Here is a 14,139-nt window from a genome sequence, read left to right as displayed (position 1 = left end):
CTTTCATATAGCCTGACTCTTGGTATTGCCATAAAACTGGGTCTTATTTGGGTCAATGACATGACGTTAATTATTTCTGTATGGTTCAATTAAATGTAAAAGTGTTAACATTTAAAAATACATTTGCAGATTACTTGCATACATTCTCTTTTTTGAGGACCAAGTCTAAAATTTCTGGTTTTATTTTATTTTGAAAGAATTTTTGGGGGATAATTGCAAAAATGTCAATGTGGTGTAACCGGTCAATTGGTGTAACTATTTTTTTTTTAAATGAAAATATAAATATATTCATGAAAAATGTGGAGTAAAATATAATCATCTAGTTTAGTGTAATATGATTTTTTTACATATTTTAATTTTTACATAATTTGTCAAAGATTATTTAGAAAACAGAACTGTTTTCAGCATATGTCCGGACAAATATTACAAAAATGCATTAAAATTTACATTTAGAAATAAGCAATAAAATGATATTTTAAAAGTATTATTATTACGGTTACATGTCATCAAGGTGGATAAAATATTGAATATTTCTCATTCTTTGGCGCAATTGGCGGTTACACCATTTGACATTTTTAGGTCAATTCAGTCTTTACTTTCATAAAATGGTACAAATGTAATTTTTTATTGCTTAAAATGAACATAAATACACTATGTGCATTGAAATAAACCTGATGCGTGCTTTTAAAACAAGTTTTTTTTAAAGATTTTTGAATTTCTCATCTTGCCAAACTGTTTTTGTCACTGACCCATTTATTTTGTATAACATGGTAAAGTCTCATGGTAAATAAGTCCTGGTTGTTTTGTGCAAGTATTTAGATGAGATTTTGATTTGCATTACAGCAGACTGCTGGGAATTCATGCAGTTTTTGTGAGACTGTCAACACAAACCTGATGTGTTTTATATTTTGATATAAAGTTAATGAAAGCACGGTGAACCTCTTAATATCTTCTGTAAAAGTCAAAAATGTACTGTAAAGTATCTGTTCAACTTTCCTGATGTGTTTGGAGAAAAAAAAAACATTTGATCATGTTTTTTTATAACACCCCCCGACCTAGTTCTCAGTTTAACTTTCAATTAAAACTTGTAAAATAAACCCACATGCGCTGTTTTGACATCTGCTATATTTGTCATATGCTCTGTCCCTATTTGTATCTGTATATCGTTTTCCTAATGCAACACATACCAATCCAGACCACCCAATATGACACATCTCCTCCCCGCTGATGTTACAACCCAGAATCCAAACTCATTTTTAGTAAGAAGCTGTTAACACTCCAGGCTTTCAGAGGAGTTGTTTACTTAAAAAGATCATATGCCTGTCTGGCTTCTTTCCACCTGACGTTCCTCTGATAAACACAAGGGGATCGTGGGCCATTAAACTTGCATACAACTCTATACATTAGCGAAAGGACTCTCGTAGTGTTTAGTCCTACAGGCTGCAAAATGTGAAAATGTTTGAATTTTACATATATACATTTTGCAGGCACTTTTATCCAAAGCGACTTACGGTGCGTTATAAGTTATAGATTTTTTTCCATATTTGTGTTCCCTGGGATCAAACCTGTGCCCTTTAATCTGCTAACGTAATCCTCTACCAATTGAGCTACAGATGTATAAAAACAACACAATCAGTGTTAGTTTTGAGAGAACTCGCTAAATGCATTGTCCCAGAATACACACATATCTGTGTTATTAACTTTTAAAACAACTTTTGTTTCATTTTAACACAAAATCATCACTGATACCGCACAATGCAAAGCTCCTCACAACATGTATGTAGCCCGTCATGTGTGTGGCTCGTCATGTCAAAATATGTTTTCGGCACGTCATGTAAACTTATGTGCATCACCTGTCATGTTAAAATACGTGTCTGCTGCAGATGCTATGAAGAGGATTAAAAAGACACTCAAATTTGCCAGATACTCGCTTAATCTCATGTTTTATCCAAGTCTTGTCAAAATATGTGTTTGTTGTGTGGGTGGCTCATCGTGTGCGTGGCCCGTCGTGTCAAAATATGCGTTCACTGCATTGTGCACGTGGCTCATCGTGTGCGTGGCCCGTGGTGTCAAAAAAAGTGTTCGCCGCATCGTGCGCGTGACTCTACGAATATTTTGACACGACAAGCCACGCGCACGATAAGCCATGGGCACGACGCTGTGAACGCATATTTTGACACGAAGAGTTACGTGCATGATTCAGCGAACGCATATTTTGACACGACGAGCCACACGCACGGTGTGGCAAACGCATATTCTGACACGATGGGCCACAAGCAACAATGAGCCACCCGCACAACACGGCGAACGCATATTTTGACATGACGAGTCACGTGCACGACGTGGCGAACGTGTATTTTGAAACGACGAGCACATATTTTGACACGACGAGTCACACGCACAACGTGGTGAACGCGTATTTTGACATGACGAGTCACGCGCACGACGTGCCGAATGCATATTTTGATATGACGAGCCACAAGCAACAATGAGCCATGCGCACAACACGGTGAACTCATATTTTGACATCACGAGTCTTGGGTACGACGTGGCAAACGCATATTTTGACATGATGAGTCACACGCACGACGTGGCGAAAGCATATTTTGACATGACGAGTCACACGCATGACGTGGCGAACGCGTATTTTGAAACGACGAGCACATATTTTGACACGACAGGCCACGCGCACAGTGGCGAATGCATATTTTGACAGGACGAGCGAAAAGCAACAATGAGCCACGCACACAATGCGCGAACACATATTTTGACATGACGAGTCACACGCACAACGTGGTGAACGCGTATTTTGAAATGACGAGTCACGCGCACGACGTGCCGAATGCATATTTTGACACGACGGGCCATGCGCACAATGTGGAAATGCGTATTTTGACACAATGAGTCACGCGCATGACGTGCCGAACGTGTATTTTGACACGACGAGCCACAAGCAACAATGAGCCATGCGCACAACACGGCAAACTCATATTTTGACATGACGAGTCACACGCACGACGTGGCGAACGCGTATTTTGACATGACGGGCCATGCGCACGATGTGGGAACGCGTATTTTGACACGAGTCACGCGCATGACGTGCCGAACGTGTATTTTAACACGACCAGCCACAAGAAACAATGAGCCATGCGCACAACACGGCAAACTCATATTTTGACATGACGAGTCTTGTGCACGGCGTGGCGAATGCGTATTTTGACACGACAAGTCACGCGCAACGCGTATTTTGACTCGATGAGCGCATATTTTGACACAACGGGCCACACGCACAGCACGGCGAACACATATTTTGACATGACGAGTCACACCCACGATGTGGGACCGCGTATTTTGACACAATGAGTCACGCACATGACGTGCCGAACGTGTATTTTGACACGACGAGCCACAAGCAACAATGAGCCATGCGCACAACACGGCAAACTCATATTTTGACATGACAAGTCTTGCCCATGACGTGGTGAACACGTATTTTGACACGACAAGTCATGGGCACGACGTGGCGAACGCGTATTTTGACACAACGAGTAACGCGCATGACGTGCCGAACGCGTATTTTGACTCGATGAGCACATATTTTGACACGACGGGCTACACGCACAGTGTGGCGAACGCATATTTTGACAGGACGAGCGACAAGCAACAATGAGCCACGCACACAGCGCGGCGAACACATATTTTGATATGACGAGCCACATGCACGACTCAATATTGGCATGTTACTGTATTTCTCACAATTAGTATGTAATTCCATCAATGTAAAAACAGTACTTGGTCTGAGAAATATATAACTTTGCATATGATTCCACTTTGAAAACACAAAACCGCTGGATGCTGATCATTTTTACTTGAGACGGTTGAAAACTGGTCTTAAATGTATTATTCCTTCAGTGTGTGGGAGAAATGTCTCTCTGAACGTCTGCCTCGTGTGTATGCTGGATGCAGATAAGAGTTTTTGCTTTGAAACAGTGCATATGTGCGAAGCATACTGAAATTGTGCGCTGTTTGTTGTGTATTTGACTCTTTCAACAGCCAGTAAGAAACCGGGAGAGCCTCTTATCATCTCTGACATTAAAAAAGGCAGCATGGCTCACAGGTAATACAGACACGTGTGTGCATAAACTCATACAACCAACATGGTGCAATAAAGGCTGTAAGGATTGTCTTTTCTCTCATACAATATGGTGGGTATCATATCTAAAACAGACATTTTCTGCAGATGAGCCAGTAAACATATTTAAAGGGACAGTTCACCCAAAAATACAATTTTGTCATCATTTACTCCTCATATCAGTCCAAATCCATGTTACTGTTAAATTATATACAGTATATGGTCCAAATGTCTGTAATGCCTGTAGAGGGCGCCAAACTAATACAATTTATTACTGGGCCATAAAAACTCACCATGATAGTGGTCCATGTGACTTATTTCAGGTCTTAATTTTGTTCACATTTATGTATTTGCTTTGGCAGACACCTTATATCCAAAGCAACATACAGTGCTTTCAAGATAGCACTGTTTAATTTTCATCATAATGTCTGTTTCCTGCTAATCAAACCTATGACCTTTGCACTGCTAATGCAATCCTCCACCAATTGAGCTACACCAACACCATGTTATAAAAAAGTCAAAACTTTGCAGAAAAGCATAACAAGTGCTCACTTTGCTTCCTCCCTCTTGTTTTGTGTTTATTTCTGGGCCTGAAGCTCATTTCATGGTTACTTTTTGCAGAACAGGAACTCTGGAGCCAGGAGACAAGCTGTTAGCCATAGATAACATCCGTCTGGAGAACTGCTCCATGGAGGACGCTGTCCAGATCCTGCAACAAAGTGAAGACCTGGTAAAGCTTAAGATACGCAAGGACGAAGACAACTCAGGTGTGTGTTCATCTCCAGCTACGGTTCATTCATGGTCTCATTAGCATTCAGTTTTATATTTGTTTATAAATCAGTGATTATTCTTATTGTAAAAAAAACGATAATGAGAATCATCATGTCTAGACACAATTTGTGTACTTTTTTTTTGAGAATTTTATTTAATTTTTAATTTTTTATTTTTTGACAAAAAATATTATGAGAATGTAAAGTGTTTACCATCATATTACTTAGAATTGTGTACTGTGTGTTTTTATTACATTTCATACTTCATTTTCTTTATGCAACTATTATGTACCATTAATCTTAACTGTCGCCCATCCTGTATACGGGACACCTCAGTCAATATTTTTGATGTAAATTTTTATCTATCATGACAACTTACAGTATATATCGTTGGAAAGGTCTACACCTCTAAAAAATTATTTCAACAGTGTTTTATAAAATAAATAATGTAGAATAATATGCCTCAAAACAATTATATCCTGCAAAATGACACTGTCCCACCAGCGGGACGGCTACGTTTACTTCAGTGTTTTGCATGTGAATTCTTATGCAATCATGACAAAATATATATTGTTTGAAAGCTCTAGGTGTGTAAATTTCATTTATCATCACCACTTTGGTAAAGAAATGACATAGTGAGAGCCAGTTTCTAAAATGCCACAGGTCCACCGGTGGGCCCATGTTGTTATATATTTGTAACACTAATACTCTATTCTAAACCTAAACAATCTACACAAACTATATATTATTGGAAAGTTCATATTTGAAGGTCACCTGATGAAAGAAAAAATTTAGTTTTTGTTACATGACCCCCCTTCCATGGGAATGCACATTCATTGTTATATATTCATAACACTATATCCTAGTATAAATCTACAACAATGTTGAATACCTATATATATCATTGGAAAGCTCTAAGAAGTAGTTTTCATATTTAAAACCTTTTTTAATAGTAATGCAGTGACAGTAATTTATTAATTTGTGACAAGAGTATGCAGCAAACCAATGACGCCTAGTGGCCGTTGCTGGTAAAAACACTAAAAGTGTGACACAAACCTTATATTTTTTTGTAAAAAACAACTTGAGACTTATTTCTTAAAATTTTTAGCGTTTCTGATGTGAAACATTTTAATTTTTATAATTTTATGTATAAAATATTTACTTTATTGAATTATTTTTATTTATTACAATACAAGTAAAATGCTATAACACTTTTTATTTAATATTTTCACTCCAGACACTTCACTTCTCTTAAACATGATCAAGATTAGGCTTCTAGACCAAAAGATATTATATTCATTTGAAGATGCACATCAACAGTTAAGGGGTTAAAGTATTAGTTTACTGAAAATGAAAAATCTGATAATTTACTCACCCGCGTGCCATCACAAATGTGTGTGACTCCCTATCTTCTGTTGAAATCATTATCAGTGAACTATTTCTTAAATAGTGCCTTTAAAAATGTCAGTATGCATTTCTACATCTGACCACCAGGTGTCAGTAAATACCTGGTTTTACTATTTACAAATGCACTTCAGGGTAATATCTCGTTTGCAATTATGTTCCCAGTCAAAAGTTTAGATGTACTGTAATAATACGTTATTGACCTATTTTCTAAAAAGTTTGCTAATAGTAAACTAAAATGACACACTTTTGTGTATATGTAATAATCAAAATTTATATTTGCCTTTCAAACATGTTCAAGCATAATATTTGTATCAAATGTTTAAAAAAAAAACAAGAGTCCAGACTTTAAACTTATCAAATATATTTGTTCAAACAAACAATATCAGTGTGTATATATTTGTTGACATAATAGAGAGTGTCTACATTCAACATCTCTGGTTTAAAGCGGGTAAAGCTATTTTTGGTGTAAGTAGCAACACTCTGATTCAGTCATTGTGTCTTATCCTTCCTTTGAAGTGAAAATGCACGAGTCGATCTTAAGACGGTAATCAGTTTCCAGCTCCAAGAGCAAATAAATTGAAAATTGAAATGCCTCTTATGCAGATTCTGTTGAATTATTCATTGCATATCAATAGTATGTTGATTTGAATGAATGTCTGGATGTAGCATTTTAAGATGCTCTTTAAAATAATTTTTGAATTAGATGTCATAAAGTTATGCATGCATGTGAGAAACTCACTACTATTGTAGTTGGCTGCCAGGGCGTTGCTATGCATTTGGTTATTTTAAGCTGTACAATTGCTTATTTTTGGTTATTTTACCACGCCTCGATATTCTCTACCTTTTACCGTCTTGTAATTCTTCTTCATATAAGTCTGCTGGGGATTTAATGGAAATTTGTACTTATTTTAACATCTGCCAAAATGAAATAATAAATCTGATGGCGTTGGCACAGGTGCAGCATCACTGACATGTTTTTGGAGAAATACTCAATTAATCCTTAAAAGTAAAATTGACAGTGTCTGAATAGATATAAAGTGAGTTGTATTTCATTTATCATGCAATCTCAACATGGCATCCCGCAAAAGGGGTTGGCCCGGCTTGCATAATTATAAAACTGCTTTCTAAACCACTGAAATGACAGGTGTTTATATATATGGCAACATGTTCTGCCGCATTTGTTGCGCTTGTCATGTTTTTCGAGGAAAGGTGATATTGTGAATCAGATTTCAGCGCATTCATTATGACTCATTCATGGATCGGGTGACTTTTCACAGCTGACTAAGAAATTGTGCAATAAACCATTGCCAATTAGTTCCCATCAACAAACCCAATACGCTTTGGCAGAAATCCTAAACTTTAAATAAACTATTAAACATTTTTTTTTTACATTAGAGATTTAAAATAGGTATATAATAGCCTCTAATATACAATGTATGGGAGATCATATAATTACATTTGGTTTCCTGCTTTATAATGGTTAATTTTTTATTATAAAACAAAATCATTTTTTTTAATAGGTAAAATCATGATTTATTTTGTCTGAATTAGTCAATGTCAATTAATTTTCCCTTTTCTTCCCACCTTTACTCCCTCCAGATGAGCAGGAGTCAACAGGCTCCATCATCTACACGGTGGAGCTCAAACGGTACGGCGGCCCGCTGGGCATCACCATCTCCGGCACAGAGGAGCCTTTTGACCCCATCATCATCTCGGGCCTGACCAAGAGGGGTCTCGCTGAGAGGTAAGCCCACCAGGTCAGACAGGTCGACTACCAAACCTCCCGACATAGAGCGAGTATGAAACCTTCAGCTGCCCTGCTTCCTGTGGAGCACATTGTGCCCTTTATTTCTCATTTAGTTTTTGAAATGGTCGTGTGTGTGTGCTTTATTTTGTAGCATCCCAAAGGAAAAATGTCAATTGGTTAAGAATGACATGCATATCTTTGTCATGGGTTTATCTTGACACAGGACTGGAGCCATTCATGTTGGGGATCGAATTTTGGCCATCAACAGTGTGAGTCTGAAGGGTAAACCATTGAGCGAAGCCATACATCTGCTGCAGATGGCAGGAGAAACCGTCACCCTTAAAATCAAGAAACAGACTGACTGTAAGTCATCGTGCATAATGTTTCATTTAAAACAAAATGTCATGGGTTTATTTTGGAGGTAATGGGTTAATATGAAACCTATCAAAATATGTCTAGGTCACATTTTATCCAAAAAGCAACATATTATTGTAAATTATATTACAAGTAGTATTTTTGGATTTAGTAATTTGGCAAAAGAATGATGCAAAATGTAAAAAAAAGCTGCAATATGTAACTTTTGCCTCTCTGTCGCCATCTTTGTTTAAAACATAAAATTGCAATTATTTGCGAGTCATTTTCTGTATTAGTGATGTGCTTCGTCTTGATGATCGTCGCTTAAAACTTTAAAGATTAAAGGGAGGCTAACGGTATTTCATGCATTATTTCATGTCAAAAAAGCATTTGGCCGTATGACGGACTATTTCTCTGCCAGGGTTCGTACAAGTTTCTGAAAGGTTTTTTTTCGAACATGGGTACATATTACGTAGCATGGGTAGACCTTGCGTATCATTTCTATTATGGGCACTTCCCCGGAAAAGCACGCCCACATGTCAATCAGCGGGAGAGCGAGAACCAAGGACGCTATAAGTCATTTCACGCAACAGCTTTGTTTATAAGTTATCCAGTGTTGCTTGCTCGTGACTCGCTCCTCCCGCGGCACGCCCCTTTTCCGGAAACAATCGCAATGAACAATTTGCGAAATCCGACTTGACCAAGCAAATAATAAATAATTATTAAAAGCTTACCGTTGTGAATTGGGATAAGGTAAATTTTTTATTTATTTTTAAATGTTTTACGAAGTGTATTTTTCATCAGATTTTAAAGGATTTGTGTTCATACTTGGATGGTGTTTCAATTTCTAACTAATGGCTTGACTTGATACTTAAAAGAAAACGTTGCCTGTCATTTCTCCCATCAGCACCTGATGACAAGAAGAAAGATAGCGACCTGGATAATGATCTTAGCGATAATGAAGACGACATGACCGACTCTCAGAAAACCAATAAGCTGTCAGAGATTTACTCTACCACCATTCCCAGTGTTGACTCGGCTATGGAATCGTGGGACGGCTCGGGCATTGATGCTGGTTATAGCAGCCAAGGTGGGATTGACTTGGTTTTGGTCAATATTCACATCTGTATTGTCAACATATTTTAGTCTAAAAATCAATAACTACTGGTATAAAATTTAACTAAAGATGACTCATCTATTGTACTGATGCTTATTGCTACTATTTGCTGGGTTGTTCTTAACCTGTGGACAAACCGATGGGTTAAATTACTCTAGCAAATCTCTCTATTTGACTTGAAGCCATGACTTAAAACAATCTAGGTTACCAAACAGTTGGGTGGCTCATATTTTACTTAAGTTAAGTAAAAATAAGTTTTATAAGTTAAAACCAACCCAGTCTCACCCCATGGCGTCAATATTTGACGACACTTGACCATGCGTCAACAGTTGACGCGGAGGGTATACCTTTCGCGTCATTTTTTGACGAACTGGGGACTTCAATACTATTAAATCCGTTGCATTCTCTTTCCTATTTTCTTACCATTTTCGCGTCGGTTTAGGGTTAGATTTACATAATGACATCCCTACCCAAACCTAACCCCAACGCCAGGTGACAACTGTTTAATTTTGCGTACCTAATAGTATTGAAGTCCCCAGTTCGTCAAAAAATGACGCGAAAGGTATACCCTCCGCGTCAACTGTTGACGCATGGTCAAGTGTCGTCAAATATTGACGCCATGGGATGAGGATGTGTTGGTTAAAACAACCCAGTATTTTTTAGTATGAGCTTCATGTCATCACCTTAACTAGTAAAAGTTAAGGTGAATGCTTCTCTATATCATTAAGTGTACTGAAAAAAATGATTCATTCAATTTACTCAATTTGTTTAAGTGGTTGCAATCAATTTATTTAAGCTAAACATTTTTTTTAAACAAAAATGTGTAGTTTTGTTTTGTTTTTCTTTTTTTTATGTTGCTTAAATAAATTGATTGCAACCACTTACCTTAAAAAAATGAGTAAATTTATTTATTTATTTAGTTTCACCTAAATAAAAAAATACTATTGGTAATTTGTCGCCATATAAATCATTTTTTTTGTCATTTTTTTGTAATATGTGACCCTAGACCAGAAAACAATTGCTTGGGTCAAAATTATAGATTTTTCTTTTATGCCAAAAATCATTAGAATATTAACTCATTCCCCACCAGACTTTTTTTTAAAAGTTGCCCGCCAGCACTTTTTGTCATTTTCACAAAAGTTTCAAAAAAATGCCTTCCAGGAAAATGTTCTTCTAAAAATTTATAAACATACAAATATATCAAATAAAAGAACATACCCTCTGCTTTCAAACAAACAATAAACAAACAAACAAAACGAAAAAAAGTTTCATCCTATCTTTATTTGTTCTCTTTTTATAACCTCTTAAATATGGGTAGGTTTCTTCAAAAATACCAAATTTTTAGCAAAAAAGCTGAAATACTTGCATATTTGTTAAGGAATTTTGTTAAAGATCAGATTCAGAGCGATGATCAAAACATACATGGAGTAAAAATGTTGTTAAATTAGTTTTTCCTTCAGTTTTTTATAAATTTCGTAGAAGTGCCATCTAGTGGATAATAGTGGAATTACAGATTACCATAAAAACTCAACAGGAAAGCGTCATTGGCAGGGAAACGTTTTGTCTAAATTGGTGAGATAACTCATCAATGGCGGGGAAAGAGTAAAGTAAAGATCCTATTCCATGAAGATAGATTTCCTACTGTAAATATATCAAAAAGTTATTTTTGTGAGTGGATGGATGGACTTTTATTTTCTCAATATTCTGATTTTTTAAATAGTTGTATCTCTGCCAAATGTATCCTATAACAAAGCATACATCAATGCAAAGCTTATTTATAACAAAATGACTGGTTTTGTGGTCTGGGGTCACATATAATGTTACAACATAAGTAACAACACCATGGACTCATTTTTTATTTGAGTCAAATTTGGTATCCTCCTGACTCCTGGTTCATGGTGTTAATATATTAACAGCTGTAATTATAACCAGTGTTTACACTTGACCTGAACTAACCCCATTCACCCCCAAACCCCTCCCAAGGTGCATACATCCATCAGGCAGCTGGCATAGCATTACACCCTCATGAGTGGCGTAGCAGCAAGCAGAGAAACAACACCGTCCCTCCCACCCGCCGCAAAAACTACCCCTTCAGTGACGGAGGTTTCAGTGAAGATGACTGGGACAAAGCTCCTGGGTATGACAAATAAACAGCCAAGTCATGTTTCTATAAAACACTTGCACACACAATAAAGAGAGTCATACTACTGTTCCATAGTTTAGGAACAAAGTGAGATTGAGCGATTACATTTTTTGATTCATTTGAGTAAACTAATCCTTTTAAATTCAGCCCTAATGTTCTTTTCCCAAAACTCCTCTACCGCCCCTCCTTAAGGGGCCTTCTTGGCATGCCAATGCTGGTGCCAGAGTGCTGGATATTGTTGCCAGCTTAAGCGTCTCTGGCTTTGCTCGTTCTAATCCCTGCGTCTGCTGCAGATATGCCGGGCAACCGCATGCAGACGGTCTTCTGTTGGAGCAGGACGACAGCTTTTGGTGCCAGGCCCTGGAAGACCTGGAAACATGTGGGCAGTCCGAGCTACTGCGCGAGATTGAGGTAAACAGCTGAATAAAAGTGGTACAATTAGTTGTTATGGGGTCAGTTAAAGGTGCAGTGTGTAATTTTTAGAAGGATCTATTGACAGAAATGCAAAATAATATACAAAACTATATCATCAGGGGTGTATAAAGACCTTTCATAATAAACCGTTATGTGTTTATTACCTTATAATGAGACGTTTTTATCTTCATACACCGAGGGTCCCCTTTTTGTGCCGCCATGTTTTTACAGAAGCCGGTGGTGGCTACTGTAGCTTCTCTATGTGTTTTAAAAGTGAGGGGTGAGCAGTGGACTAAGCCGTTGGTTGCAATTTGCAACCTCACCACTAGATGTCGCTTAAATCTACAAACTGCACCTTTAAACAAATGGGCCGCTGCAGGTCCCTGCAATCTTTTCCATTAGATCTGACCTCCAGCATGGGAAATTGCACATTGTTAAGCACATTTTGGTCCATTATCTTATTTGCATAATACCTCTAATGAATTAGGTGCTGAATTAATGCACTTCTTGTTGAATTCTCTTTTATTTTCAAAACGCCAATCACGACATGCTACAAGTGTGCATTTCCTACAATTCAAAGCAGTACTTTTTGGATATGCATGCTCGTATCATTTTATGCCTGCTTGCTCAATACAATGTATTCATCTCAGGTTCACGGCTTAAAGTCTTTAACTCTTTCCCCACCATTGATGAGTTATCTTGTCAATAAAAAAAAACATTTGCATGAAAAAAAAACGTGTTCTTGATGAGGTTTTATGTTAATCTGTAATACCGCGAGTATCCACTAGAGGTCTGTTTTTTATTTGATATATTTGTATTTTTATATATTTTTAGAAGAAAATTTTCCTGGAAGGCATTTTGTGAAACTTTTGTGAAAATCACGAAAAATGCTGGCAGGCAACTTTTTAAAAAACGGCTGGCGGGGAATGAGTTAATCTGCACTTATCCAATTTATAAAAATGTTATTTACTCATTTTAAACTCTGTGTATGTTTTGATAATCATTCTGAATCTGATCTCTAACAAAATTCCTTCAAAAAATGCAATTATTTCAGCTTTTTGCTAAAAAAAATATTTTTAAGAAAAATACCCATATTTAAGAGTTTATAAACAGATAAAAAATATAGATATGATGAAACGTTTTTTTCCCTGTTTTGTTTGTTTATTGTTTGTTTAAAAGCAGAGGGTCTGTTTTTTTATTTGATATATTTGTATGTTTATATATGTTTGGAAGAAAAATTAGCAGGAAGGCGTTTTGTGAAACTTTTGTGAAAATCAAAAAAAAAATGCTGGCGGGCAACTTTTCTAAAAAAAAAGGTTGGCGGAGAATGAGTTAAAAGACATGTAGGAGTTTTGCTTGATGGAATTAGTGGAATTTAAAGAGATATTTTAACATGTTTGCCAATGTTGGTGTGAACTACACAGATGTCCGTGACTAAATGATTTGGTTGGTTGCTTTACATGTCAGTCATATGGCCTCTTGGGTGGTCCTTGGCCATTCAAAGCACCCATGGTTCCCAGACCTTTAGTATGAAGGTATGGCTACGCGAGACTAGGTTATGATTCATATGGTCTACATTTGTGATGCCCATATGGTGTCCTGTTTGGAGATTTAAGCCGTTGGTCACATGTAATCCTTCACTTGTACGTTCTTCAAAATATCTCCTTTGGTGCACCACAGAAGAAAGTTCAAAAGGTTTAGAGTGATCAAATGATTTACAGCATGTGCAAAGCAAGTCAAACTTTATAAAATATGCGTAATGTACTCAGTCACTTATAAAGGCATCACAAATCTCAAGTTATGTCTTAACAGCGTAATGGGAGGGTGCTTCCAACTAATCTGCAATTTCTCGTAAGCTGAGTACCATTTAAGTGTCCTGAAAGTAATGTCATGACCGCAGATATTTTGTGCTTTCATTTGTGGTAAATTCGATTGGATTATAGCTTTAAAGAGCCAGAAATGCCTTACAATTAACACTAAGGGCACTCATCGGAAATTTCCGGGAGTAGCTTTAGGAACTAACCCAGACTGGAGCTCATTAAAGGAAAATCAGCA

The 14,139-nt window shown here is 37.0% G+C and overlaps 1 protein-coding gene across 8 annotated transcripts in view; it reads left to right on the top strand.

The window, feature by feature from the left end:
• Positions 1-14,139, top strand: part of LOC141348976 (glutamate receptor-interacting protein 2-like) — a 187,059-nt gene that overhangs the window by 163,098 nt on the left and 9,822 nt on the right. For all 8 annotated transcript variants that reach the window (XM_073865566.1, XM_073865571.1, XM_073865569.1 and 5 more), the window contains exons 15-21: positions 4,054-4,117; positions 4,754-4,899; positions 7,909-8,053; positions 8,280-8,419; positions 9,318-9,500; positions 11,511-11,664; positions 11,964-12,081. In XM_073865566.1, coding sequence (XP_073721667.1) covers positions 4,054-4,117; positions 4,754-4,899; positions 7,909-8,053; positions 8,280-8,419; positions 9,318-9,500; positions 11,511-11,664; positions 11,964-12,081 — 950 coding nt within the window. The remainder of the gene's footprint in view (positions 1-4,053; positions 4,118-4,753; positions 4,900-7,908; positions 8,054-8,279; positions 8,420-9,317; positions 9,501-11,510; positions 11,665-11,963; positions 12,082-14,139) is intronic.

This window comes from Misgurnus anguillicaudatus, unplaced genomic scaffold (genome assembly GCF_027580225.2).
Source record: "Misgurnus anguillicaudatus unplaced genomic scaffold, ASM2758022v2 HiC_scaffold_32, whole genome shotgun sequence".
Classification (NCBI taxonomy): domain Eukaryota; kingdom Metazoa; phylum Chordata; class Actinopteri; order Cypriniformes; family Cobitidae; genus Misgurnus; species Misgurnus anguillicaudatus.
The sequence above is the reverse complement of the archived record's forward strand: the minus strand, read 5'-3'. Positions and strand labels throughout refer to the sequence as shown.